The 26,454-nt window shown below is 46.2% G+C and overlaps 2 protein-coding genes across 10 annotated transcripts in view; one reads left to right on the forward strand and one right to left on the reverse strand.

Annotated features, from left to right (window-relative positions):
• The window catches only part of crocc (ciliary rootlet coiled-coil, rootletin), a 31,207-nt gene extending 5,750 nt beyond the window's left edge, over nucleotides 1–25,457 (forward strand). For 3 of the 9 annotated variants that reach the window (XM_035520650.2, XM_035520652.2, XM_035520651.2), the window contains exons 4-37: nucleotides 315–506; nucleotides 725–799; nucleotides 1,124–1,224; nucleotides 1,531–1,696; nucleotides 1,962–2,068; nucleotides 2,414–2,641; nucleotides 3,003–3,093; nucleotides 3,436–3,522; nucleotides 4,026–4,232; nucleotides 6,216–6,415; nucleotides 7,267–7,449; nucleotides 8,160–8,304; nucleotides 8,445–8,591; nucleotides 8,722–8,952; nucleotides 9,075–9,268; nucleotides 9,522–9,649; nucleotides 9,852–10,021; nucleotides 10,250–10,429; nucleotides 10,710–10,844; nucleotides 12,138–12,281; nucleotides 14,380–14,618; nucleotides 14,829–14,988; nucleotides 15,109–15,276; nucleotides 15,420–15,852; nucleotides 16,005–16,171; nucleotides 16,464–16,584; nucleotides 16,820–16,983; nucleotides 17,305–17,520; nucleotides 17,913–18,137; nucleotides 20,209–20,358; nucleotides 20,588–20,788; nucleotides 21,226–21,357; nucleotides 22,753–22,926; nucleotides 24,241–25,457. In XM_035520650.2, the coding sequence (XP_035376543.2) occupies nucleotides 315–506; nucleotides 725–799; nucleotides 1,124–1,224; nucleotides 1,531–1,696; nucleotides 1,962–2,068; nucleotides 2,414–2,641; nucleotides 3,003–3,093; nucleotides 3,436–3,522; nucleotides 4,026–4,232; nucleotides 6,216–6,415; nucleotides 7,267–7,449; nucleotides 8,160–8,304; nucleotides 8,445–8,591; nucleotides 8,722–8,952; nucleotides 9,075–9,268; nucleotides 9,522–9,649; nucleotides 9,852–10,021; nucleotides 10,250–10,429; nucleotides 10,710–10,844; nucleotides 12,138–12,281; nucleotides 14,380–14,618; nucleotides 14,829–14,988; nucleotides 15,109–15,276; nucleotides 15,420–15,852; nucleotides 16,005–16,171; nucleotides 16,464–16,584; nucleotides 16,820–16,983; nucleotides 17,305–17,520; nucleotides 17,913–18,137; nucleotides 20,209–20,358; nucleotides 20,588–20,788; nucleotides 21,226–21,357; nucleotides 22,753–22,926; nucleotides 24,241–24,321 (5,742 nt within the window). In that variant the 3' untranslated portion in view covers nucleotides 24,322–25,457. The other 6 variants (XM_081705508.1, XM_081705513.1, XM_081705511.1 and 3 more) reach the window with 6 other exon arrangements.
• Nucleotides 23,572–26,454, reverse strand: part of mfap2 (microfibril associated protein 2) — an 8,381-nt gene continuing 5,498 nt past the window's right edge. Inside the window, exon 9 of the mRNA XM_027018741.3 lies at nucleotides 23,572–26,454. This exon is cut by the window's right edge and continues 1,370 nt beyond it. The gene's annotated coding sequence lies outside the window, so the exon portion shown is untranslated.

Below are 26,454 nucleotides of genomic sequence, written 5' to 3' on the forward strand. Positions count from 1 at the left end.
TGTACAAATTTGTGTGTGTGTGCGTATGCGCGTGTGTGCGTATGCGCGTGTGTGCGTATGCACGTGCGTGTGCGTGTGTGTGTGTGTGCGGATGCGTGTGCGTATGCGTGTGTTTGTGTGTGCGTGTGCATGATTGTGTGTATGTGCGCGTGTGTGTGTGCGTATGCATATATGTGTGTGCGTATGCATATATGTGTGTGCGTATGCATATATGTGTGTGCGTGTGCGTATGCGTGTGTGCGTATGCGTGTGTGCGTGTGTGTGTGCGTATGCGTATGTGTGTGTGTGTGTGCGCACGTGTTCGTATGCTGCAGCTGGAGCAGACCCTGCGGTTGGAGACGGGCATTGCAGACGGAGACCCATCGGAGTGTCGCAGTCTGGCTCAGCAGAACGTGGAGCTGCGCAGACGTCTGGAGGAGGAGCAGGCTGCCTACAAACGCAAACTCACCGCTTACCAGGAGGGGCAGCAGAGGCAGGCTCAGCTGGTCCAGAAACTGCAGGCCAAGGTCAGCGACCGTGTCCTGCCCTCAACCCTCTGCACTTAGCCATTCAGTCCTTGGTTCATTTATTCATTACTGATTTCTGCCTTTAATTCATTCCCATCTTTTTTATAGTACTGACCTGATCACAGTCAGGGTGCTGGCATCTCAACCAAAGTACACCTTACCTTGTCTCTGATGGGGTGTTTGTGTGTGTGTGTGTGTGTGTGTGTGTTTGTGATCAGGTTCTTCAGTATAAGAAGAAATGCAGTGATTTGGAGCAGTCTCTGATGGAGAAATCAGCTGAGCTGGAGCAGAGTGTGAGTATTGCTGGTGACCCTACACATACACAACCTTCACATACACATCCTATACATACACACCCTACACATACATAACCTTCATACACAACCTACACATACAACAACTTACACCTACAACAACACACATACACAACCTGCACATGCAGCGGCCCACACAGAGCATAGAGGCTCCGGCATCCAATCATATTCCATATGCGAAATACAATACAACAGCCACTGCGTATACAGCAGAGTATCTACCTGTATGTACTCTACTGCTTGTCTTGTCTTATCTGTGCATGTGTGCGTCCCAGTAATGGTAGGGAATTTGCTACTCCCCAGGGACGAGCTGAGCTGCCCAGTGACCATGCCCAGCGGGAGGAGGACGAGCCCAGTGGAGAACTGGAGGTGGCTCTCATTCATCTGGAGGAGGAGCAGCAGAGGTCAGTCAGTCAATAATCCTGCTCACTCAAAGGAGGTCAGTCAGTAGCCTTGCACTGTCAGTGGAGGTCAGTAAATCCTCACTCATTTAGCATGAATCAGTAACCATGTACAATCAGTAAAATTGAGTTGGACGTAGATAAAATCAAATTAAGCGAAAACTCAGATGTTTGTGAATGGCTGTATGAGAGGCTAGTCAACAAAACCAATCAGTGGGATTAGAGCTTTTATTTGGAGCTTTAAGAATGTTATAAATAGTGAATTGCGTAATTACTGTGGCTTCAAGGGCATGTTTTGTTTGTGATCAGAAGCAGCAGTCTGTCTGCTGTGAATGCTATGCTACGGGAGCAGCTGGAGCAGGCAGGTATAGCCAATGAGGCGCTGAGCCAGGACATACGCAGGCTCACTGCTGATTGGACAAAAGCAAGGGAGGAGCTTGAGCAAAGGGAGTCTGATTGGAGGAGAGAGGAAGAGGTGGGTTACAGTGGCACCTCAAATATTAATCGCTTTCTCCAGGTATTCCCCTTAAGAAAGAATACTTTCTAAGTTGCACAATTGCAAAGCAGTACCAGTATTACTTCACATATGACATTTACATTGTAAACATTTACATTTTGCTTTGTAAACATGCAAAAGTGTCCTGATTTTGTGGTGCTATTTGCAAGGGCAGCTTTACACTTAAGTGTCCAATAGTCACATCTCTGAAGTAAACACATTTCACCTTCTGTTTACGCTACAGTCCTTCCATCAGTACTTCAGCAGTGAACACAGTCGACTGCTCACTCTCTGGAAGCAGGTGGTCGGCTTCCGCAGGAATGTCTTTGAACTCAAGAGCACCACCGAGAGGTTGGAGAGGCCCCTTTCACGCACACCTTTCCATTTCACAGACTTCTGCCTGAATTATCATTGTAAAGTCACTGCCAATAGATCGGAATATAAACTTTGAGACCCAGTTTGAAATTTGAAAAAAAAATTGAAATTTGCATTAAAACCTAAGCAAATTTTGTGAAAAATTACTGGTACTTGGAAAAGAGGAATTAAATAACAGTAGCAATGCTGAGATCTTGTTGCAATTTGCTTTTTTTGCTGAAGGTGACCACTAAGAAGCTTTTTCTTGATTTGTCTGTTTCTCTGTCTTTCTCTGCTTCCCTGTGTCTGTCTGTCTGTCTGTTTTTTCTGCTTTCCTCTCAGGGACCTGTCACATATGCGTAATGAGCTGGCTCAAGCAGCACAGGGCGTGCAGCTGCAGTGTGTTGGCATGTGTGCGGCGGTTCGGAGTCAAGAGGATGGGTCGGCGCTGGTCCAGGAGCGCGAGGCGACCCGGCGGGCCGTTTTGGAGCAGCAGCTGAGAGAGCGAGCGACGGAGATGATGACCTTGCAGGCCAAGAGTGACTCCGAGAGAGCAGAGCTCAACAGCAGGTCCTCTCCCACTGAAATGGGCATCCGGTCCATGCTGTAAAAGCAGTGACGATAAATATAGGCCTGATGACTCTGGCCCATGGAGTTTAGTTACCAAACACCTGGGTAATATTTTGAGGCTACTGAAGGCCTGCTGGATCTGCTGTGTTAAGTTAGGGTCGGACATGGCGTCTGCCGACTGGCTGATCTCCGGGAGCAGAGCGGGCAACCATTCTATATCTCATGCTGTAACAGTGGTTAGTTTATCATGTGACACAGTGGCAGTAGTCAGTTTGTTATGGTATGATTTCTGTGGTAGCAGTTCGATTATTACTGTCTGATTCTGATGTGTTCTAAGCTCTGTCTTGCATTTGCTACACAGGCTGACAGAAGCTGTGCGGGAAGTGGAGAGACTGAAAGCTCGAGCAGAAGAGAGAGACCAGGAGGTGGTATCCCTCACCCGGAGACTGGAGGTGTGCAGAATTCAATTCAGATGTGTAATTCAGTTCAACTCAATTCATTTACATTTAATTCAGTTTAGTTCTGTTCAACTCATTTTTGTTTAATTAAATTTACTTTTCTAATTTAACAATTAAAATGTATTATTGTGTTCAAGTATATCTGCTATTATTATTATTATTGTTGTTGTTTATTATTATTATTTTGATAAGCCTTCTATAGCATCTTTTTTTTATAAACTTTCAATCATTGTGTTTGCATGTTCTTTTTGCACATATATATATGTGTGTGTGTGTGTGTGTGTGTGTGTGTGTGTGTGTGTGTGTGTGTGTGTGTGTGTGTGTGTGTGTGTGTAGGAGCAGAATGGGAATGAGGACTCATGGCTTCACACACTCAGAGCTCACACAGAGAATCTGCTGGACACACTGAGGGACATCGCCCAGGTGACACAAACCCACATGTAAACACACACACACATTCTCAGTCTCACTCTCTTACAGATGTATAGATGACACGCACACACATACACATACACACACGCACAGAAGTTCTCACACACACACACACACACACACACAGAAGCACAAGCACAGAAGTTCTCACACACACACGCACAGAAGCTCACACGCACTCACACACACACAGAAGCACACGCACAGAAGCTCACACACACACACGCACAGAAGCTCACACACACATGCACAGAAGCTCATACACACTCACACACACATGCACAGAAGCTCACACACACTCACACACACACGTATACACACACACGCAAACTGTAACTCATTTGATCATAAAATACCAAAATCTCAGTATGGCCCACGCTTTAAATTTGCATCTCCCAACTCAGTTAAGTAGCATTTCTTTTTCTTTCTTTCTTCTATCATCCATCTGTCCATCCTCCATCTCTCCCCCTTTCTCTGTCTCTCTCTTTGTCCAGGTGATGCTGTCAGACTCTGACTGTGCTGTTTTGACGTCTCCGTCAGAGGGAGATTCAGAGACCATAGCCGTGTCTCTGTTGCCTTTGCTCCGCCCCACGTCTCCCCAGCGTCAGTCATCTCCGCGGCGACCCTACACAACACCAATCCCAGAGTCCAGTCTTTCTGTTTTGCGCTCCATGGTGAGCAGCAGACACATGCAGCTTCAGGTGCGGTTTACCTGTGTGACATCACGCACTTATCCCACATGATGATAATACGTACCCGTGTGAAAGCCTGCCTGATTCCATATCAATGATCACAGCCAGGTCTCTAAGAAACTGTCTAATCTAGAAAAGCTGTTGAAGGTCCCTGTCTCCTGAACGTTTTTCTCAGAGCTGTGGAGAGTAACATTATAGGACTGCTCTCAACTGTTGGAATGAATAATGCTGAGTATGTTGAAGATTGTATGTGCAGTAGTTAACTGTTTTGAAGGTGGCAGAAGTATTTCTAATGTACGCTGTATTCAACCAGTGCGGATTTATCTGGTAAAAGCCTTACAAAAAGATACACTCACTTTTTTTAAAGTGATATTGGATTTATGTGCAAAAATATTCTGTGACAAAAATAACTAACTAAAAAGGCTGTTTGCATAGGAATTCAGCCCCTGTGCTGAAAGATGTTGCCTTAACAAGGTCAGAGTTGAATTACAGTTGGCCTCCACCTGTGAATTATTTAATAAAACAACTCGCCTCTGGATTTAAAAAAACATTTAATTCAGCTACCATTTTCTCAGACTGTGAATCTGAATGAAAATTATGAAAATGACGGCTAAGGAGGCAATTGTAGATGTTTATAGACAGCCACAAAATAGGAAAAACCTACAAAATGCTAAAGTGTTTGGATATCCCAGGCGTACTGGTGGCATCTTTGCAGTGGTTGGGCTTGAAGTGGCAACCTTCTGACTGCCTAGACAAGGCTGCCCCTCACAACTCCACGTCAGAGCAAAAGTGAGGGACCAACAATCACTTAGAAGGAACCACAGAGTTCAGTGACTGATTCTGGAGTGAAGCTGAACCAGTCAGTGATATCAAGAGCTCTGCGTACAACTGAACTGTATGGGAGGATGATTAGAAAGAAGTCATTACTGAAGAAACAGCATGCCAAAGCACATCCGGAGTTTGCTACAAAGATTCAGCGAAAATGTGGGATTAGGTTTTATGACCAGATGACAGAGAAATGGAGACTTCTGGCCAAAATGTAAAATACTATATGTGGCACAAACCTAACACTGCCCAGAAACACCACCAGCAGTGAAGTGAACAGGTGGTGGTGGTGGTGTGGTGTTGTGGAGATGCTTTTCAGCAGGGACGGGGCATCTTGTTATAATCGAAGGATGGGTGGATGGTGCAAAGTACAGTGCAGGAAAACCTGCTTCAAAAAAAGCTGTGGAGGAACTTCACCATTCAAAGGATCCTTTCAGTTCTCCCCAACACAAGGCCAAAGCAACACAGGAGTGGTTCAACTACGAAATGGCCAAATTTAAAATCCAGATCTCGGTCCAGTCAAGAATCTCTGCCACCGTTTGCTGTTCACAAGCATCATCCAACCTGAGCAGCCTGGAGCAAATCTAGCAGGAAGAACAGGTGAACACCAGTCCCACACAGTGCGCAGAGCAGACTTAAAGCTGTTACTGCGGTTGATACTATTTTAATCTGAAAGACTTGAATACTTATGCCTTTAGGTTTTTTTAGATCTTTTGACATATAATAAATCTTGAAAATTTAGTTTAGGACCCTATTGGTTTGCAACAAAAGATACATCCTAGGACAATTGTTTGATTTGTTATCCAGATGGATTTGATTACTTTAAAGGGGTTAAATACTCAAATATTGTTGAAGATGATTGAACTTACTATGTTCTTTCTAAATGTTCTAAATTCAATGTTTTCTGAACACATGATCAGTCGGCCAGAGGAGAATGGGAACCCCCCCCCCCCCTTTGAGTCTTGGTTCCTCTCAAGGTTTCTTCCTCATGCTCTGGGGAGTTTTGCCTTGCCATAGTCACCTTGGCTTGCTCACTGGGGGCTTGGACCCAGACATGTGTAAAACTGCTTTGTGATAGAGCCTGATGTAAAAAGCACCATATAAATGCATTTGACTTTACTGGTGTCTGTGCCCATGAGGCTCATCCATGTGTCTGCATCTGTGCAGGAGGTCAGAGGTCGCCTGCAGTCAACGCAGTCATCCCTGCAGCAGCTGCGCAGGCAGCTTGCGGAGGCAGAGTTAGGCAGGAGGGAGGCAGAACTTCGCGTGCAGGCAGTGCAAGGGGAAATGGCTGAGGCTCAGAGAGAGAGAGAGACAGGTTTGAGAGAGAGAGACCGGTTCCGGCAGGAGAGAGACAAGCTCACCAGGTAAGATGCTTTGTGTTTGCCCCATTGTAGAGAAAGAGAAACAGAAAAAGTGATCAATGTTAATTGTGCCTATAAGTTTAATCCAGTGTGTTAATTAATTAGGCAGTATACAGCAGTGCTAATTAACTAATACATTTGTAGGTATAATTGATCTATTAATTATTATTATTAATAATGATTATTTATTTTGTCATTTACTGAAGATTTATATAAATGACTGAATGAAACTGAAGGTACACCACTGTTTGAACACATTTTAGTAAGTGTGCCCCTCTCTCACATGTTGTTCCTAAATCAGCTAGATTTAAAGTAAAAAAAAAAATCAATTAGAAAATAAAGATGCAGACTTCAGAATTACTTGAAGAGAATAGTTGGTCCCTGCCTTAATTGCAAGTCAACGTAAATAAGCATTACTGAGGCACCTCTGGAGAATGTCTAACATTTTTCAGAAGTGACTATCTATTCGCCACGCCTTCTTTTACATGTTAGTGTTTGCATTCACCTCCTTTACATCTAAACCATACATTAGTCAGTATATGCAAGTTGATATTCAATAACCACACCGGTTGGAACCCATTACCACTACATTTCAAGAGAAGACTTCTCTTGACCTTTTCCTAAAGAAGATTGTCTTTCTATTCCGTCGCGAGCGTGGAGGAGTGATAATATATCTTACACCGAGGTCTGCTGAAGCCTACCCAGGATCCTTTGCAGAAGCCTGCAGAGGCCTTTTCTGAAAGGACACAGAAATTCGATACTCCCTTATGGTTTATGTTCTTAATATGTCTGATTCAATGTTTAAACTTTTTCCTGTAAACACCTTTGATTTCCTCCCTCTCTCTCTCTTCCAGTGAAAAAGAGGATGTGGAGAAGGCTGTCCAGGCCGCACATACAAAGGTGCAGCTGCTGCAGCTGGACTGTGAGAGGTTGCAGCAGACGGTGCTGTCGTCGCAGAGAGAACGAGACCGCGAGCACGAGGAGAGGGAGGTGACCGCACAGGAGAGAGACCATGCCAAAGCAGAGAACGAGAGAGTGTGAGGGAGACGCACGCACACGCACGCGCACGCACACACACACACGCATGCACACACAGGTGGGTAGTAACGCACTACATTGACACCATTAGATTTGCTTACAATTTGGAACAAAATGTACTTTTAAGAGTTGTTTTAAATATGGTACATTTTTACTTTTACTCGAGTACATTTGCGAGGTCAAAAATGTACTTTTACTCTGATATATTGGTCAGCATTCCTCCTGTTACATTTTAAAATTATTTTTATATTTGTATGTTTCGTCACAACCTGTCAAGTGTGGGAGGGTTAATGAAATCCCTAAAGATGATCACTGAGCACCGTCACTTTGCTTCATTAAGTTCCACAACTCGACAGTAGACTGACATAATGAATAAATGGGCACATTTTGGTACACAAATGACACATATGAAAAGGATCACACATCTGTGTGAAATTGATGCTGTCTCCGAATGTGTATTATTAACATGAAAGTAAAGTGTGGTCCTATATCGATGATATTCTAAAGAAATGGGTAGCTAGCTATGTAGCTATAAACTACAAGCAGCAGAAACATAAGAGCAGCATGGTGTGCAGGAATGCATGCCCCATATGAAGGCACATGTTCAAGATTATAAAGGTTTCAAGGTTATAAACATTAAAGGTTCGTTATTGACATTCCTCTTCCTCTTTCTCTTTGTGTCTGTCTTCTTGTCCTCTCACCATTGCAGTCGGAACCAGCTGGAGCAGAGTGAGACTCGTGGTAGTGCTCTGCGCTCTGAACTGGCTGCAGTGAAGGAGGCTCTCCAACAGGGGGAGACAGAGAGGCAGCTCCTAGAGACGGAGAAGAGCCAGCTCACTGAAGCTCTCCATAGGGTGTGGTATTACATACTGTACACGCGCACATTCTCATACATACTCACAGTTTTGCACACATATGTACGTGTATTGTTGTGTGTGTGTATATATACATATATATATATGTGTGTGTGTGTGTGTGTGTGTTCTCTGTACAGGCTAAGTCCAGCAACGCTGATTTGTCTGTGTTAATAGCGAAGCTGCACTCTGAGGAGGCCACACTCAGAGACACTCTGGCTAAACTGGGTGGGCTGAATGAAGGTCTGGCTCAGGACAAATCTGACTTTAACACCATCATCATACAGGTACTGCACACAATATAATACACATCTCAATAATGGCATCATAATGTCACACAAATGTACCCTACCCCACACACATTTTGAAGCTTTAGTGCACGCGCGCCTGTGTGTGTGTGTGTGTGTGTTTCTCCAGCTGGAGGAGGAGAAGAGTCTCCTGTTGTCTCAGAGGAGAGAGGCAGAGCAGGAGAAACTGACCATCAGGGACGAGCTCGTACGCTTGGAGCAAGACAGGCTGGAGCTAGACGCTGCCCGCCTTGCTCTGCACCAAGCACTGCAAGAGTCTGAGTTAGCGAGGGCGGGGATGGAGACGGAGCTACAGATGCTCAGGTCTGACAGGCTGAAACTGCAGGATAAAGTCACACAAGTGAGTAGTGTGTCGTTCTCTCTTCCTCACTCCTTTGCACTTCTCTTTCTCTTTAGCTATCTCTCTCCTTACCTATGTATACATGCACAATAACATGTTACATGTTTGCGCATCCATTGCAGCTTTGTGGCGAGATGAGTTCCTTGGGGGCGGAGCTTGGTATCGCCCGTGGTGAAGGGGAGCGGCAGGGCGTGGCCCTAGAGGAGGCAGGGCGAAGCCGGGCGGAGCTAGCTCGTGAGCGGGCGGGGCTAGTGGTTCAGCTAGCGGCATCTGAGAAAGAGAATGCCGCGCTGACAGAGGAGCAGGCTGCATTCAGGTAGAGAGAGAGAGAGAGAGAGAGAATCATCTGTGCTAAGATTTGATACAGTGTCTTAAATGAGAGTGCATTTGAATGCCTACAGTATGTGCATGTTAGTGTAATATGTACAGTGTGTCCTCAAACAGGTGTGTGCAGGTAGGCTTGTTTTAGTTTTGTGTGTGTGTGTTATACATATATGTATAATGGGTGTGTGACTATATTTTTGTGAGTGTTCTGTGTGTGTGTGTGTGTGTGTGTGTGTGTGTGTTAGGTCGGAGCGGGAAGCACTGGAGACAAGCCTGTTCGAGGTGCAGCAGCAGCTGGTGCACCTGGAGTCCCGCAGGGAACAGCTGGAGACGGAGAACCACAACCTGAAACTACGCAATGATAATATTACAGGTATAGAAGGAGCAGGAGTGAGGTGACCAGGGTAGCTGAACAACCTGATGAACATCTAATGCAGCTTGTAGTATTTGAGACGCAATGGCCAGTCTGTGTGTGAGCTGGCATTACAGCATTCTAAAATGAGGCGGCCAAACACTGTCAGTCTGTGCCACTGCTCATCCCTGCCCTGCCCCTCTTGTTCATTCTGCTCGTCCAGCGGAACTGAGGCGCCTGCGTGTGGATCGAGAGAGCTCCATCACTCAGAGTGAGAAAGAGCGGCAGGCATTTCAGCGGGCGCTGGCCGACGCCCAGCAGGAATCACAGATCTCTCTCCGCAACACCCTCTCTGACCACCAGGAGGAGCTAGAGAGGCTAGCCAGAGAGAAGGTAAGAGCTGTTTAAACAGACAATTTGAAACAAAGCTTGTTCATAAAACAGTCATGAAATGAATAAATAAATAAATAAAGTAATAAACAAGTGGGATTCATGAATAGGAAACGCGTTTATCAGTTTTAATTTATTGGAGAGTAGTGGACATGGCACGCTGGCTGAACCCAGCAGTGCGGAGGCTGGCCTGTTGGCCTCTGTGGCATAACGACTCTTTACGCCCTGTAGGACACGCTGCAGCGAAGTCTGGAGGCTGAGCAGGAGGCGGCGCTGAGACGTCTGCGGGAGGAACTGGACGAGCAGCTGCGTAGGCTGGAGAGAGAGAGGGCGGAGCTCCAGGAGGAAGTGCACGTGTTGCAGCACGATCGGGATCAGCGCCTCCTGCAGGCCGAGGCAGAGAAACAGCAGGTGACGCCTTGTAGACTGCCTTTGATTTTTGGAGCTATTAAGTTTGTGGCTTTTGGAACGAAAGAGCTCTGCTTTGTCTGCTTTTCTTGTATATCTGGCTGGACTGGTACACTGTAGAATTTATTCTTCCTTTTTTTGCTAGTTTTCTGCTCTGTCATTATTTGATTTTAGAAGCTAGCATCTGTTTGTTTGTTTATATTGGTCTCTTCTGAAGTGATATATGTAAGTAATCGGTGGACCCACATCGTCTGTGAGAGTAAATAATCTTCTCCCTCTGCAGGCTTTGTCTCAGAAGGAGACAGAAAGGGCGATGTTGTCAGAGAGAGTGTGCACCCTACAGGCTGAGCTGAGTACTGCAATGCTTGAGGTGGAAAGACTCACCAGAGAGGCCCAACAGCTGAAGGACCAAGAGAGGGTGGGGCTACTTCTAATCTTATACATAAAACACATCACATGAGGGGGCGGGGCTACTTCTAATCTTATACGCAACACACATCACATGAGGGGGCGGGGCTACTTCTAATCTTATACACAACACACATCACATGAGGGGGTGGGGCTACTTCTAATCTTACAACACACATCACATGAGGGGGCGGGGCTACTTCTAATCTTACACACAACACACATCACATGAGGGGGCGGGGCTACTTCTAATCTTATACGCAACACACATCACATGAGGGGGCGGGGCTACTTCTAATCTTATACACAGTACACATCACATGAGGGGGTGGGGCTACTCCTAATCTTATGCAGTAATCACAACATGAGGGGGCGGGGCTACTTCTAATCTTACACACATCACATGAGGGGGCAGGGCTACTTCTAATCTTATACCCAACACACATCACATGAGGGGGCGGGGCTACTTCTAATCTTATACCCAACACACATCACATGAGGGGGCGGGGCTACTTCTAATCTTATACACGTCACATGAGGGGGCGGGGCTATTTCTAATCTTACAACACACATCACATGAGGGGGCGGGGCTACTTCTAATCTTATACAGTAATCACAACATGAGAGGGTAGGCCTATGTCGAATCTTATACAACACCCACAACACACAGGACAGGGTGGAACTACATTGATTAATTTCAACTAAACTACAAACTGAAGTAATTATTAGAAAACCACAGCATACTGTTCTGAGGGAACTCCAGATGTTTATTAGAGGTGGTAAAAGCTGTTTTCTTCTAGGAAAAGGCACCAAACCTTTAACTGTTGTGTGACCATTGTTATCTGACACCAAGTATGCAGTGTTCTGTTAAATTGATGTCATCCAGCAGTGGAAAAGCACTCAGCAATGGAGATAACACTTTGTTTGGAATCACAGAAATACAATACACACTGACAAATGCATCTTATAAAATTATCGTCCAACCACGAACACCAATTTTTAAGTGTAGGGTTTTTAACTTGTGCTAGTGTCACTATCTGAACTATCCATCTTTAGTTTTGGTGCGTGGACTATACCATTTCAGGGACATGGGGGGGTGGGATGGAGAGTAGAGTGTGATGAAGCCATTGGTTTTATAAGATTTAAGATTTTGTGAGCACCCAGCAGCGTAGAGGGGAGGGATAAAGTGAAAATTCACCCAAAATGTCGACATCTGATTCTGCGTGTTCACATTTGGGTGTGTTGGGAAAACGAAGTGCTTTGACCTGTCCTCTTTTGTCCTGCCTGCGTCCTGCGTGTCCAGGCGGCGGTGGGCGCTTTGAACAGAGAGCTGCAGGAGCTACGCGTGCAGCTGGAGGAGACGCTGACCTCACATGGACGGGAACTACGCAGACTCCAGGAGAGCTGCACGGACCAGCAGATCCATGCGGACACCGCTCTCCGGGAGGTCAGTCTGAACCTAGGAAAATTCTGGGATGTCTGTACGCTGGTGCTATTTCCTCTGTGTAGAAAATGGACTTTTTCTTTGTCCTGGTGATCAGTGTTTATATCCACATTACATTTACATTACATTACCTTTACATTTATATTTGGCATACACTATTGTCCATAGTGAGTTTTGTTGATTCTATGTAAGAAAATCCTTATACAAGTACATTAGGCCAGAGTCATAAAGCTACAACCCTGTCACAGAGAATACACAATGTTTTTGTATTTGTATGCATGTACATAGGTGTGTGTGTGTGTGTGTGTGTGTGTGTGTGTGTATAAAGCAGTAAGTAAAAGATTAATGTAATCAATTAATTAATCAAGTGCCTTAGCGTGGCTAGCGATAATTCAGTCTGGAGTTGAAGACAGCAAAGGATTCAGTTGTACAAACAAGTAGTGAGAGTTCATTCCACCATCTGGGTGGTAGTACAGAAAGTCTTGGTGTGTCTTCCCTGTGTCTTGATTTTAGGTTGGTTTTTAGGTTTAGAATAGTAAGATGAAGACTTCTACAAGACATCAGCTTTCTTTAGCTCTACTGCATATAGGACATTTTCAGACCCTCTGAAGTTTTCCATCTTTTCAGCTGTGTTTCATACTCTGATTAAAATTGATTCCTTTCTTTTCCTCATCTGTCTACACAATACTTCACAATGAGATTTTTATTTTATTAAAAGCAAAATGCATATAATCCATTTTCATAAGGTTTAACCTTGTACTTGGTTGAAGCATCTTTTGTAGCAACAACAGCTAAGGAATGAACTCCTAATAACTCCTCCTTTCTGTTGGAAGTCGCTTCCATTCTTCTTGAAAGAATCATTCAAGCTCTGCCAGGTTGGATGGGGAGCATTGGTGCACATTTTCAGGGATGTTTCTTCATCATCCTATTTGAGCTCGACTGGTAGGGTTGTGGGGTGGTGGGCTTGGTCGAGACTGGTTGGTCTTCTCTGAAGCCACTCCTGTGTTTTCTTGGAGGCATGCTTTGGGTTGTTGAGATCTGGGGCACTCTGGAAAAGGTTTTCGCTTGGGATTGCTCCATATATTTATGTATCCATCTTTCCTCCTTTCCTCCCCGTCCCTGCCACATAAAAACATCCCCACAGCATGATGCTTCCACCACCGTGTTTGACTGCAGGAATTGTAGTAATGAGGTGATGCTCAGTGCCTGGTTTCCTTCAGACACGCTACTGGAAACTGGTCAAATAGTTCAAACTTAGTTTTATCAAACCAGAGGATCTAGCTTCTCAGGGTCTGAGAGGTATTCAGGTGCCTTTTGGTAAACTCCAAACATGAGCTAATGTGCCTTGTACTGAGGAATAGCTTTTGTCTGGACACTCTACCATGAAGTCCTGATTGGCATGATGAAGGTTCTTCCATCTCCACAAAAGATGGAACTGTGGAGCTCATTCATAGTGACCATTGGGTTTTTGCATTCCTGTCTGACCAAAGCCATTCATCATCAGTTACACCGTTTGGCTTGGCTGTCATCCAAGACTGTGCTCAGCTAGTCTGTTGGTGCTACCAAGTATCTTCTATTTGAGGATGATGGAAGCTACCACGTGCTTTCAATACTCAGTCAGTACTGCAGAAATGTTCTTGTATTCTTCCACTGATCTGGGCCTTGACACAGGCCTGTCTCACAGGTCTACACACAAATCTTGGTTTTCACGATGGCATACAGCATGAACTAGAACGGCTTATGCAGACAGGTGTACCTTGCCTATTATGTCCAGTCAGTTCAGTTAGGCGGAAGTGGACTCCACTTGAGCTGTAGAAGCATTTCCAGGATGATTCGTAGAAGTATGTTTAACTAGAATGCTAACGCATGTGTCATAATAAAGGGTCTATAATTTTATTTTTAATACATTTACAAAGCATTCAAAGAACAGTTTTGCTGGTGTGGAGGTTTCTGTGTAGATGGATGACAGAATAAAAAAAAATGCATATGAAATATACCAAAAGGTGGCAAACTTGAAATGGTCTGAAAACTTGTATGGATGGATGTGTACATTTTCATCCAAAGTGGTGACACACTCCTAATCCGTTGCTTTTGTTCCCAGCTAGAGGAATGTCGAGCTCTCCTCGCAGCCAGTGAGGAAAGTCGAGACAGCACAAGGCGGGAGCTTCTGGAGACGGACAAGCGACTGTGCCAAGCACGGGACAAAGGGGAGGGGCATCGGCGAGAGGTGGTGGAACTACAGCGCTCCCTCGGTGATCTCACCAAAGAAAAAGATGCTCTCAGCCAATCAAACAGCCAGCTAAGGGAGGCACTGAGGGCCGCAGAGAGTGAACGAATCAGGTCACTGCTCTTACAGTTGCAACCCTCAGAGATTATTTGAGAAACTACCCGCGCTACGAGTAGTACTGATTACACTTATTTTATTCATCAAACTTGCCGTATTGATTAGAGTAGATATTTATTGGAGTGGCTCTTGATGAATTAGTATTAATTAGGTGTGCCGTACTGATTAGAGTGGTTATTGATTAAGCATGCTGTGTTGGATTCTAGTGTGAAGCGTCAGTGTGAGGAGAAGGAGCAGAGGCTGGCAGTGCTGGACGAGACGCTGGCGTCTGCACAGAAGGAGGCGGGGGAACTGCGCACCTGTCTGCGGGAGGTGGAGCGATCCCGGCTGGAGGCCAGGAGAGAACTGCAGGAACTGCGCCGACAGGTCACACACACACACACACACACACACACACACACACACACACACACACTCTCACAGTACTGTACTCCACTGTGTCCCTGACTGGCTGTTTTGACTGTAACCCCCCCTGGCTGTGTGCAGCTGAAGGTGGTAGATGGGGAGCGAGAGCAGAAGGCGAGGGAGGTGACCGAACTCCAGGGCCGTCTCTCCCTGGAGGAGCAGAGGGAGGAGGACCGAGGGAAGGAGTTCTTCTCCCTCAAACAGAGACTCAACGAGGCCGAGATGGCCAGGAACTCCCTCAGAAAGGAGGTGAGGAGACACAGAACGCGGACACAGTTTCACCGTGCAGAAGGGATCCGCCCTCCATGCGGGCCATTTTGCTCTCTCTCCTTTGCTCCCTCCATTTCTCCGTTCATCCACATAGTTTCTTCACACCTTCTCTCTCTCCTCAGCTCTCCTCCCTACAGAGGCGCCTGAGCGAGAGCGAGTGCGCGTGGCGCGGCTCGGAGCGCGAGCTGGCCGCCCAGCTGCAGGAGGCGCGGAGCTGCGAGAGGAAGCTCCAGGACGAGGCACGGAACCTGACCCTGCGCACGCAGGCGGCCGCTGACGCCTCCGCCCAGGTGCAGCTGCAGCTGAGCGAGGCCCACGGCCGGCTGGCCGCCACGGAGGCAGAGCTGGTCCGCTCGGAGGCGGGACGAAGGGACCTAGAGTTCCGGCTGAGCAGCCTGCAGTCCGCCCTCTCGAGAACACTTGGCATCTGCGCCGGGGGGCGGGCCAGCCGCGGACGCAGCCCCACAGGCTCCTCCCCCTCCTCGCTTATCTCTGGGATGGTCTCTCGGCGCAGGAGTGTGTCACCGATGTGCTGCTCACTGTCGCCCTCTAAAGGTGAGGAGTTATATTTTAAGGAGTTATGTGTTTATATGGTCTCGAGTGAGCTAACCTCTGAGCACTCCAGATCTGTTCACTGTTCGCAAACATTCAAGTAAGCTCTGACTGTCTGAAAGTGGAAATTCTACCCTTCTGATTCTTTCTCTCAGACATGGTGGATAAGGCCAGCCCTGATAACGCCAGTGTGTCTCGCCCGTTGTCTCCGGAGAGGGGAGACGTGCCTATTCCTCTCGTCCTGCCCGAGCTTGACCCGGAAACACTCCGTAGTGGCCTCCGAGACTTCCTGCAGGAGCTCAGAGAGGCCCAAAGAGACAGGGTAAATGCGCGCGCACACACACACTCATGTTGACATGCACAGTCATACACATTAGATGTTTGAATGTGGTCAGAATGACTTTAGTTGACAGTTGAATGTGTATGAGTGTGTTTTCACTGGTTGATGAGACATGATCCTGTGTATGTTTGGTTAATGTGCTTATGTATGATGGGTTGTGTGACAACATGCCTATTCCTGTCCCTCTGCTACTGTTACCTTTATTGTTCATACATTTTTGGTTGCTGTGGGCGTGTGTGTACGCGTGTGTGTACGCGTGTGTGTACGTGTGTAGGAAGAGGCTCGTGGCCAGTTGGGGGCGTTGCAGAGAGAACTAGAAGAAGTGACAGCAGAGAGAGAATCTGCCCAGAACCGCCTCAGTCAACTTCAGAACACACTGCAGGAGTGTCAAGAAGGTAAGACGGACACACACACACACACACACACACACACACACACACATACACGCGCTCACGCATACACATACACACACACACACATGCGCACACACACACGCGCACACACAAACACACGTGTTTGTGGGGATCTTTTCAGGTAACTGAACACCTGATAATAATAAGGGACAATCAAGATGTGGGATGTGTGTGTGTGTGTGTGCGCGTGTGTGTGTGTGTGTGTGTGTGTATGTAGGTAAGCGCAGTGCAGAGGGCATGCTGAGCTCGACGCAAGCTTTACTACAGCAGCAGGAGGAGTTGGTGAGGAGAGGGGACAGAGAGAGGAGAACCATTAGTGACCGTCTCAGAGACCTGCACAGAACCTTACAGAGCACAGAGACGGAACGCAAACACCTGCAGGTACACACGCACGCACGCACACACACACACACACACACATATACATACACGCACACACACGCACACACACACATGCACATATACACACACACACGCACGCACACACACACATGCGCGCACACACACGCACACACACGCGCGCACACGCACACGCACATACACACGCGCACACACACACACACGCACACACTCACATACTCTGATTCCATTTGTTGCACATGCACAGATACAAATTTTTGATTTTGATTTCCAGATTTTGATAGCTATAAACTGCCCAGTCTCCAGCACGCACACAAACATTTTCTGGCCCCACACACACAGGAGCAGTGCAGTAAGCTCAAGGCAGGTGAGGTTCGCTTAGAAGCGGAGCGTCGGAGACTGAGGGAGGCTCTTGAGGGGGCAGAGTCACGAGCTGCACGGGTGGAGCTTGGGAGGCGGAGCCTGGATGGAGAGATTCAGCGCCTCCGGGCATGTATAGCTGAGAGAGAAGCAGAGGCACAGGGGGCACAAGACCGACATGACGGCATGCTCAAACAGGTAACCTTTAACGCTCAAACAGGTAACCTTTAACGCTCAAACAGGTAACCTTTAACGCTCAAACAGGTAACATTTGAACAGCCAACACTATCCGGTTACTCTCAAACAGGAAATTCATAAGCACATTAGACTCAAGTAATTGCCACCAGGTATCAATCTGGACTGAGATTTGTTGAACACGTAAAAATGTTTGTCTGCATGATTGCACACGTGAGCATCCGTGTACCTGCAAGTGGCTCGGTGTGTGTTTGTGTGCCACTCTGTATGTGTGTGCACGTTTGTGTGTGTTTGCTTGACTGTGTGTGTGTGTGTGTGTGTGTGTGTATGGTCATGCGTGCGTGTGCGTGTGTGTGTGTGTGTGTGCGCGCTAACTCCATGTCCATGTGTGGTAGGCTGTAGAGGCCGAGGCCAGGGCAGCGTCTCTCCAAAGAGAAGTGGACCGACTCGCCTCACTGCTCAGGAAGGCACAGGAAGCAGAGGCTGCTCAGAGGGACAGAGTGCAAGCGCTCTCACAGAGCCTGCAAGAAGCCACTGCGGCCCACAGTGCTACCCAAGGGCGGCTGGCCACACTGCAGAAAAGCCTGACTATGGCAGAACAAGAGCGCAGGCAGCTCCAGGTCAGACTGCTGATGAGTTTTGTCTGTTATTTCCCTGTTTAACACACAGAAAATCTTCCCTTTGAACCTAATAACAAAACCTGCATTTTAATTTAAATGTTGAGTGATGTGAAGAAACTTCACATCACTTAACAGTCGCAGTAGATCACACGGTTCATTGGGTGCAGCTACACTGGTCCACTATGAACTTCACAAAACCCAGAATACTTGCAGTTCCACTCGGATGTCCCATCAGAGGGAGATTAATTAGTGAAATCAGCTGGGTGTTACAAAATCAAGGCAGGAGTTTTACTTTTGGAACTTGACACAGTCCTACGTCCCAGTATCTATTATATAAAAAGCCAAATCTGACCCTGGATCAGCAAAGTTACTCTGAATTGTAAGTCCTGGGTTTTGGTCATTGTTTCACCGTCCAGGGGTACACTGCAGTGGAGAGCCTGTTCGGATTCTGCAATAAGGTCCCATTTATGGCTTGGCTTCCGTGGAGGGGCTTCCTTTTCCTCAGAGTCCCAGCTAGAGCCTGGAATGCCAGAACACCGTATTTATAGTTGTTTAGTACGCAGTATGTTGACTCATAATATGATTGAATAGCTGGCCATTCGTTACAGGGAAATAAACAGAGATGAAAGAAAGCAAAGTTGCTTTTATAGTCTATTGTTGGGAATGTAATAGTTGAGTGTGACTGTTATGGTAAGTGAATGTGTCGGGGTGTGTGAGACTATGTAGCAGTGTATGTGGGTACATGTGTGAGTGTGTGTTGTATGTGTTTTAGGATGCGCGTGTGTGACAGTGCAATGTGTGGAGTGTGTTTTTGAGTACATGTTTGTGTGACTGTGTGCATCTGTGGTGTGTGTGTTTTAGGGTGTGTGTGACTATATGCAGTTTGTTTAGCGTATGTTTGTTTGACTATGTATGGTGTGTGTGATTTAGGGTGTGTGTCACTATGTGCGATGTGTGTATTTTAGGGTGTGTGTTTGACTATGTGCGGTGTGTTTTGTTTTAAGGTGTGAGTTTTGGGTTGTGCAGTGTGTTAGGGTGTGTGTGATTTATCTTCAGAGTGTGTGTTTTAAGGTATGTATGCTATGTGCAGTGTGTGTGTGTGTTTTAGGGTGTGTGTGTGTTTTAGGGTGTGTGTGACTGTGTACAGTGTGTTTTAAGGTATGTATGCTGTGTGTGTGGTGTGTTTTAGGGTGTGTGTGTGTGTTTTAAGGTATGTATGCTATGTGCAGTGTGTGTGTGTGTGTGTGTGTGTGTGTGTGTGTGTGTGTGTGTTTTAGGGTGTGTGTGTGTGTGTTTTAAGGTATGTATGCTATGTGCAGTGTGTGTGTGTGTTTTAGGGTGTGTGTGTGTGTTTTAAGGTATGTATGCTATGTGCAGTGTGTGTGTGTGTTTTAGGGTGTATGTGTGTGTTTTAAGGTATGTATGCTATGTGCAGTGTGTGTGTGTGTGTTTTAGGGTGTGTGTGTGTGTGTGTTTTAGGGTGTGTGTGACTGTGTACAGTGTGTTTTAAGGTATGTATGCTGTGTGTGTTTTAGGGTGTCTGTGTTTTAAGGTATGTATGCTATGTGCAGTGTGTGTGTGTGTGTGTGTGTGTGTGTTTTAGGGTGTGTGTGTGTTTTAAGGTATGTATGCTATGTGCAGTGTGTGTGTGTTTTAGGGTGTGTGTGTGTTTTAAGGTATGTATGCTATGTGCAGTGTGTGTGTGTTTTAGGGTGTGTGTGTGTTTTAAGGTATGTATGCTATGTGCAGTGTGTGTGTGTTTTAGGGTGTGTGTGTGTGTTTTAGGGTGTGTGTGTGTGTGTGTGTTTTAAGGTATGTATGCTATGTGCATTGTGGGTGTGTGTGTGTTTTAAGGTGTGTGTGTGTATAGTGTGTTTTAAGGTGTGTGTGTGTGTGTGTGTGTGTGTATAGTGTGTTTTAAGGTGTGTGTGTGTGTATAGTGTGTTTTAAGGTGTGTGTGTGTTTTTAGGGTGTGTGTGTGTGTGTTTTTAGGGTGTGTGTGTGTGTGTGTGTGTTTTAGGGTGTGTGTGTTTTAAGGTGTGTGTGTGTGTGTGTGTTTACCCCGCTGCAGGAGCGCATGGAGGAGATGCGGGCGTCTCAGACTGAGGGAAAGATGAACATGGCGGTTCTTACTGAGCGTGTGCAGACTCTGCAGACAGAGCGAACCCAACACCAACAGCAGTGTGCAGAACTGCAGACGGAGCTCTCCACCATGCAGGAGGTAGGGGGTCTGTGTAGGGGTGTGTGTGTGTGTGTGTGTGTGTGTGTGTGTGTGTGTGTGTGTGTGTGTGTGTGCGCACAGGCATGGAGACTCTCCATTATGCAGCAGGATGCTGTGCGTGAGTGTGTGTTAAGGGGGGCTGTTGCTGACCAGAGCTGTGAAACATTTGAATAGTCTTACGCTCCTCCTCATCTCCACCTTTCTCCTGCTCTCCTCCTCTGGGCTGCAGGCGTTGCGCCAGCGTTCAGCCTCCCTGGTGGAGGCCCAGCGGGGTCTGCAGACGATGCAGGCGGAGCGGGCGAGTGCAGAGGAGCGTCTGAGAGCGCTGCAGAGAGCCGTCGCCCTGCTGGAGACAGAGAAGAGGGATTCAGAGAGGCAGGCCGTACGGCTCGAGAAAGACAAGAACGCCCTCAGGAATACACTGGACAAGGTCACGACCCTCAGCAACACACACATGATGCGCTGAACCCACACCGCAGCAAATATAGAAGCTTCTAATCCCTGTCCATGAACCTGAACCTGAGCTCTGCAGTCATCACATAGCTGAAGAAATTCTAAAAATAGTTCATATTTCTTTAAGGCCTTTTATTTATACATGCATGCATCATACAGTCCAAATCATTCTACTAATAACGCTTGGCACAAAACGCAACTTGTTTCAGTCTTCTTCAGTGAAATCAAGACAGTTGTTCTGTAACCGAGCCTTTTGATTGGTGTTCAACCTCATATTCTCAGGTTACCCCTGCATATCATTAAAACATGAGAAGCTTTTAGCAGCAGTAAAATCAAAAACTGGCTTCTGTGAAAGAGGCCCTATAATGTGTGATGGCGCAAGTGCACGGGGCCAACTGTGCGCTGTGTGTGTAGGTGGAGCGGCAGAAGCTACAGCTGGAGGAGAGCACCATGCGTCTGTCTGCAGAGAAGGGGCGACTAGACCTGTCTCTCAGCACAGCCGAACAAGAACTGCAGGACGCGCAAAGACAGGCGGCCCTGCTGCAGGTGCAGGAGCTACACACACACACACACACACACGCGCGCTAGCTTGCCTCAGTCACTGTAGCACTGAGAACAGACCACCGCCCAAATAATACTCCTGTGGGCAGAAACTGACTGGTGATGAAGGGCTGCCAATCTCCATGGCAATACATGGGCCTTTTTGGTTTTTTGGGACCTGTGGAGGACTGAGGAGTTGAGGTGTGTGACCTTGAAGTGTTCGGTGTGGTAAGTAACTACTCATGTTCTGGCTTCGGCATAGCCGAGCTGCGCTTGGCTGTCTGAATTCACCCCTGGTTCTCTCGCATTGCTCATAGCTGCTCAGTACGCAGTACAGGCCCTGAGAATCCTCGCATTTACATTATTAGTGTGATGGTGTGTGCGCTCCTTGAGAATCGAACCCATGACCTTTCTCGACCCGCTCTACCAGCTCTACTGCGTGGAACTTGGTCATAGCCCCGAGAATCCGTCTGGGTTTCTATAATCACCTATACTTCAAATGAACAGTATGTGTTTAAAGATTTATTTATTCATGTCTTTGACGCTAATTTTAGAGCCCTCCCCCTAACAGAAACTCATGCTTTGATTGGACGGGTGGCTTGCTCAGTTTCAAAGACTAAACCTAAAGCCCTGGGCGACAAGCTCCAGCGCAGTTTTATGGCTAAAATTTGTGGAGGGGTAGCTCCATACTGTCCTGCCTGACCTCGTTTAACTGGTGCACCATCGGGCTGACCTCCTCTCTAAACTAAGGGTGGAAAACGGCTGTGATCTGCCTACCAAGGACCAGCAATGTTGCTCTTCTGGCTAGCGCGTCACAGCATGCAGTAGCATTAGCTTGTCTGAAGGGGGCGATGTGGCGTTTCGGCAGCTTATGCTTTGCCTGAGTGGAGGCTGTGATGTGTTTAATGGAGGATAATGGGAGGCAAATGAATGCTAGTGTCTGGGGATCAGTGCAGGATGGCTCTGTCCCATAGCAACTCCCCGACATGTGCTCTGAGTTAGGGCCATAACGCTGAACCCATCGACACAATCAACTCTGGCCATTGGGTAACTTTTTACTTATGTATGTATTTATTTATTTTGTTTGTTCTTCCTTTGTGTGGGGAAACCCAGGGAACATGGCCTGACATGGTTTCCATGGGGACTTGGGCAGGTTTATAAGAGCGTAGCCGGGAGTGCAAGGCTGGAGTGGAGATGGAAGCTTCAGAAACCTGATGCTGATGTTTCAGTGCTTTTTAGGTTTTATGGGTTTTTTTGCCTCACAGCTGTGTTTATTTACACTCAGCCAGGCACCAGCAGATCAGGATAAAACTGCCTGCGCACATGTGGGTGCCTGCTACTTGCTTAATTATTAGAATATGAGCAGTCCATGGTATCTGTGTTTGTTTTTGTGTGTTACAGGCCCAACTTGTGGAGATGGAAGCAACTCAGAGTGCGAGTGAGCAGTCCGCCCGTCAGCGGGCCGATACCCAGCGGGAGGTGGAGCGACTGAAAGCCAGTCAGAGAGAGGTGGAGCAGACACTGGCAGCTCGGGAGAGAGCTCACCGGCAGAGAGTGAAGGGCCTAGAGGAACAGGTGCCTAGAACCACGTGGTTAAAGGGCTATTCTAGCCCCAAAATCCAGTGGGGCGCAGTTAGCATTATGTGCTCCCTGTGCAGCAAGACGTGAGCTCGTATTGAGGCCACGAGCAGAGACATTCGAGCAAGGCCACAGACCCCCCCCATAAACGCCGGCTCCAATTTCCTCCGGTCTCCGCACTTTTAATGTCCAGGTTTAATGCGCAGGCACAATCTGTTCAGATACATAGTGCAGTCCTTTTTGGACTTTAATAAGGCTACACTCCCAATCACATTTAAGCCAAATTCCACCAGTAATCGCATTCTGAGATCACATTTGGCTCTGCTAATGTTCGTCCACTGTCATACACATTAGTATATTTGAATGAAAGCGAGTTACAGCCATACATAGCTTCTTTGTGATGCACATTATCTTTTCAAATTTCTCATGGGGAATATGATGTTATTGGGTCAAAACATTTCCGCACCTAAATAAGGCAACGTTTTAAACAAGTTGAACATAATTTAGCTGTAACATTCAATTCAGTAACTTGAAGGTAATTTTAAATATAGGTCAAATCCAGACTCCATAGTGTCACTGGAACATTCTGGAATGAGCGCTTTAAAACTCTCAGATGAGTCAAAAACTCCAGTTTCCAAGCCATTTGCAAGACTATTTTGGTCTGAGTTTATTGAACTAAACAAAAACCCAACAAACTAGCCATAAAACCGATTTACTTTTAGTTTAAACATGCCATGAATTACACCATCGCCAGTGGTGCCAAGCTCAGGGAAACAACCCATTCTATGCTTCATTGTCCTGCTGGCAGACAGAAAACGTGTGTGCGTATGAAAAACACAGATGTCACCAAACAGACATTGGACATGTATTATCCAACATTAGCAAAGTAGTACATAGTAATACTAATATTGGGTTTGTATTTGCAAGGTAGTTCTGTGTCTTACCAAAAGTGAGTAAAATAAACTAATGTTGTTCAACTGCCAGTATTGTGTTGTGTTATGTAGGGTTTTACGTGCAGTTAATTGCTTTAAGACAATGGACAACATCACCTAATTAAACTAGGTAGTTGGAACTGAGGCTCAGCGTGAATGGGCCGAGGTGTTTAATGCCAGAAGGGGCGTCTAGACATGCTGCCTGCCTTGTTCCAGAAGTCTAGCCGTGAGCAGTATAAGCAATATGACCACACTGGCCTCAGACCTGGACAGTGACCCTTTACACCTGGACAGTAAAAAGGTCTGACTGGTATGTATAGTAATGCGATCTTTGCCCTTTGATCTCTAACCTTTGGGAGGGGGTGGGGTGTTTTGACAGGTGACTACCCTGAAGGAGCAGCTGCAGCAGGAGTTACGACGTTCGCAGCCACCTCTGCCTCCGCTGCCCCTGGGAAACTGACAACACACAGTGCTGTACCCAAATCAGCCTGTACCTCCTGGAGAAACACACTAACATTCTCACATTGGAACTGAAGTGCAGCCTCCCCTTGAGGCATTAGATCAGTGCTCCCATTCGGAACACAGAATGTGCTCATTTCAGGCTAAAGCAGGCTAAATCAGGGGATGATTTGTGCTAGCCTTAGATTAGTAGCCAAAGGAAGCGTTCCGCTCAGGCCAAGGCGAGGCAGGGACACTGGCCTGTTGAGAAAGCATACCTCTGTAGTATGTAATCCCATGCTGTGAAGGCAGCTGTTCCATCAAAAAAGCCATGGACATGCGCACACTGTGTGTGTGTGTGTGTTTTGTCTAGGGGAGAGAGCATGAAGAAATTAATGCTAAACGTAAAGTGACACTAAAAACAGGTTTGGTGTCAGATTCCTTAATTAGTTTAGATAGTAATGTAAATGTAATTTCTTAGTCTTCATAAAAATGCCTTGGTGAATGTCATATATTGGCTAAAGCTGAAGTGAATTTGAATGCAATTGATACCAAAAGCTGTATTGACTTTTGCATTTTTAGAAAAGGGGAATTATTTTTAAAAATGAGAGACCACTAGAATGGCAGCATTTATCTGTACAGTGACTTTGTCATTAATTCTGTTACATGCTGTGTGTATCCTATTCTAATGATATCACTCTGAAAATGGCTTGATGGGATTTAAGTCCCTGCCACACTGTCAAAACAAACCCAACATTTCCCAACATTCCAAACACAAGGAAACACCAGTGTTGGTGGTTGGCTTTAGAATATTCCAGAAAAAGCCAAATGAGGCACTGTGAATGGGCCTTACTAGAGGTCACACACAGATATCTGTACGGTTACTGTGGAAGGGGCTTTGATATCTCTGTGAAACACATTATCTATTCCTACTGTCTGTCATGCACAGTGTGTACTTGAATTTGTATTTTAGCTGATTGCCCTTCATTGGCAAGTGTTTTTTTTTTTTCTAGGCAAAGATTAAACATTGTCCTAGATTTTTAAAATTTAAGAACAAAACCCATTTGTGGATTTTAATTCAGACTAGGACTGTTTGATCTGGAAAACTGTCCTTATAGATTTGACTTTCAATACACAAGATGATAAAAAATACTTCCACTCTGTTTGCAGCTGTTTGTATTCAATGAACTTTCCCTCTTTCACCTTTTTTCCCCTCACTGATGCTACAAATCACATTAATTCTTGTTTTTTATGGTATAAAAAGATATTTCATTGTTTATGGCAAGTGAGATTTTTCTCATTACATTTCTGAACCATTAATGACTGGGTTGCATTTGTCTCCACGGCCGGTTTCTGGGGGGTCTGGATCACAGTGATCGTTCATCCCATTTCAGGTCAGGGCTTTGGAGCTGCATGCTGTGTGGTGCACTGAGAGGATACTGATGTCTACTGGCTACATGTAATGCTTCTGTATTCAAGATCAGTGCTATTTGGCCACTCTTCTGGGGTTGCCCTTGCCTAATACTGACACAGCGCAATTTCGCTCTCTTAAGCTGAACTGAGAGCAATTCTACACTTCCTTCTGTCAGGAAATTAAGGTTGTCAGTTCGTAGATCAGTATTATAAAAAAGCAACTACTCAGAAGGACGCATAATACAGCTGAAAAACAGAAAAAAAAGACAAATTACACATCAGAACAATGTATATGATACAGTAAAGTATTGTTTTAAAAAACAACCAACAAAGAAAAATCAAAGAAGTTCAAAGTGTCTTCCTTCAGGTGTTCCTGTGCTCCATGGGCGAGCAAGTATGATAGCACCAGTGATGTCATACACTCACGAGTATTCGAAAGAGTACAAAAGTAAATACAGGCTTATATAGATTCATCCACTCACACATAAGACTATGTCCCAAACTTGTATGTAAGATGAACAGAGCTTTGGTGTAGAGTACACAATCAATCAACTGGCGGGGGGGGGGGAACTTAAATGTTTAGAAGAAATAAGGACGATCAGGATTTGGGATGGAGTCCCTTAGTGGAGACGTACATGACTAGGTAGATAAATATGTGCTATTTGAGTAGATGGTGGTGGTTGAACAGACACGTGGGATGGATGGGCAGTGTTTTGGTGGTGAGTGTAGGCTTGGTGTTTGG

The sequence above is a fragment of the Electrophorus electricus genome, chromosome 22 (assembly GCF_041902795.1).
Source record: "Electrophorus electricus isolate QZ-2024a chromosome 22, ASM4190279v1, whole genome shotgun sequence".
NCBI lineage: Eukaryota > Metazoa > Chordata > Actinopteri > Gymnotiformes > Gymnotidae > Electrophorus > Electrophorus electricus.